Source organism: Charadrius vociferus, unplaced genomic scaffold, assembly GCF_000708025.1.
Source record: "Charadrius vociferus isolate BGI_N301 unplaced genomic scaffold, ASM70802v2 scaffold825, whole genome shotgun sequence".
Lineage (NCBI taxonomy): Eukaryota > Metazoa > Chordata > Aves > Charadriiformes > Charadriidae > Charadrius > Charadrius vociferus.
The window spans coordinates 590034-591845 of record NW_009648495.1 but is presented as its reverse complement, the minus strand read 5'-3'; the positions used below and the strand labels follow the sequence as shown (position 1 = coordinate 591845).

General features: G+C 67.8%; 1 protein-coding gene across 1 annotated transcript in view; it reads left to right on the top strand.

Moving 5' to 3' along the window:
- The first annotated feature begins 440 nt into the window (after positions 1-440).
- Positions 441-1812, top strand: part of LOC104287042 (unconventional myosin-Ig-like) — a 19576-nt gene continuing 18204 nt past the window's right edge. Inside the window, 1 exon segment of the mRNA XM_009885692.1 lies at positions 441-682. Coding sequence (XP_009883994.1) covers positions 441-682 — 242 coding nt within the window.

Below are 1812 nucleotides of genomic sequence, written 5' to 3'. Positions count from 1 at the left end.
GGGGAAGGGGACTCACGGTGACGGGTTTGGGGATGCGGTGATGCCCCCAGCGACTGTCACCGCGCCATCTCCACCGGATGCTGCCTGGCACCGGAGGGAAGTGACACCCCATAACCGCAACCGGGTGACGAGCACGATGGCTTGAGGTGATGCAGCCCCACGGCATCTGCCCCACACATCCCTCGTTCACCCTTCGCCGTGGGGCTGGATGCTGGCGCGGTCAACGTCAGCCTTGAGGGTGTGGAGCTAAGTCCTCCACCCCACAGATTTGGCTGTCCCCGGCCCCACGGCTCCCCCAGTGCCACCCCACCATCACCCATGGGTGATGGCGATGACACCGGGTCCTCCCCCGCGCCTGCGCGGCGGCCTCGGCGGTCGTTGGCGGTGCAGGAAGCCGGTGAGGGGGGAAGTGGGTGCGCTGTGGGCGCGGCGGGTGCGGCATGGCGGAGCTGGAGGGTCCCGAATTCGGCAAAGCCGACTTCGTCCTGCTGGACGAGGTGACCATGGAGCAGTTCCTGGAGAACCTGCGCCTGCGGTACGGTCCAGCGGGGAGAGACGTCCCACACTGCAGCTGAGATGTGGGGCTTGGCGTCGCGGTGATGAGGGGAACACCGGGGACCCCGAGTCCCAGAGGGGATGCGGAAGCGGCCGGTACCAAACCCCAGCTCCTCAGGAAGCATCCGGGCGGTGCCCCGCTGCTGGTGGGGGGAAACTGAGGCGCGTTCCCGCCTCCCCAGAGAGGGTTGGGAGGCTGGTGTCTGTCTGTGGGGAGGGGGATGCACACCCTCGTGTCCCACCCGGGGGCTCCCCACATTTCCTGCCTGCTCCCGCTGCCCCACGGCACCGCCCAGCCCCACGGTACCTGGTTCTGCCCCACAGTGTGCTTCTCGGGTGGGGCATCTGAGCCCCGTGAAGTGGGGCTTTGCCCCATAGCGCTTGCAGTCGTGCCCCACAGCACGGTGCCCGGCGGTGTGCCCGTGCCGTGGTCCTGCCCCATGGTGTGCATCCTGCCCCACGGCACAGTTCCCCACAGGATGCTATCCTGCCCCATAGCTCAGCGCTCTGCAGGGCGTCGCCCTACCCCGTAGCACAGCACCCCACAGGGTGCCCATCCTGCCCCATAGCACTGCACCCTGCGGGGTCCCACCCTGCCCCACAGCACAGCCCCATCCTGCCCCATGGCACAGGGTGCCCCCCCCATGCCACAGCACCCCACAGGATGCTGTCCCGCCCCATAGCGTCCTGTAGGGTGTCACCCTACCCCATAGCACAGCACCCCACAAAGTGCCATCCCACCCCATGGCACAGCACCCCACAGGGTGTCCATCCCGCCCCATGGTACACCCTGTGGGGTGCCACCATGCCCCACAGCACCCCACAGGGTGCACATCCTGCCCCACGGCACAGCACCCCACAGAGTGCCGTCCCACCCCACGGCACAGCACCCCACATGATGCTATCCCATCCCATAGCGCAGCACCCCACAGGATGCCATCCTGCCCCATAGCTCAGCGCTCTGCAGGGCGTCGCCCTACCCCGTAGCACAGCACCCCACAGGGTGTCCATCCTGCCCCATAGCACTGCACCCTGCGGGGTGCCACCCTGCCCCACAGCACAGCACCATCCTGCCCCATGGCACAGGGTGCCACCCCCATGGCACAGCACCCCACAGGATGCTGTCCCGCCCCATAGCGCCCTGTAGGGTGTCACCCTACCCCATAGCACAGCACCCCACAAAGTGCCATCCCACCCCATGGCACAGCACCCCACAGGGTGTCCATCCCGCCCCATGGTACACCCTGTGGGGTTCCA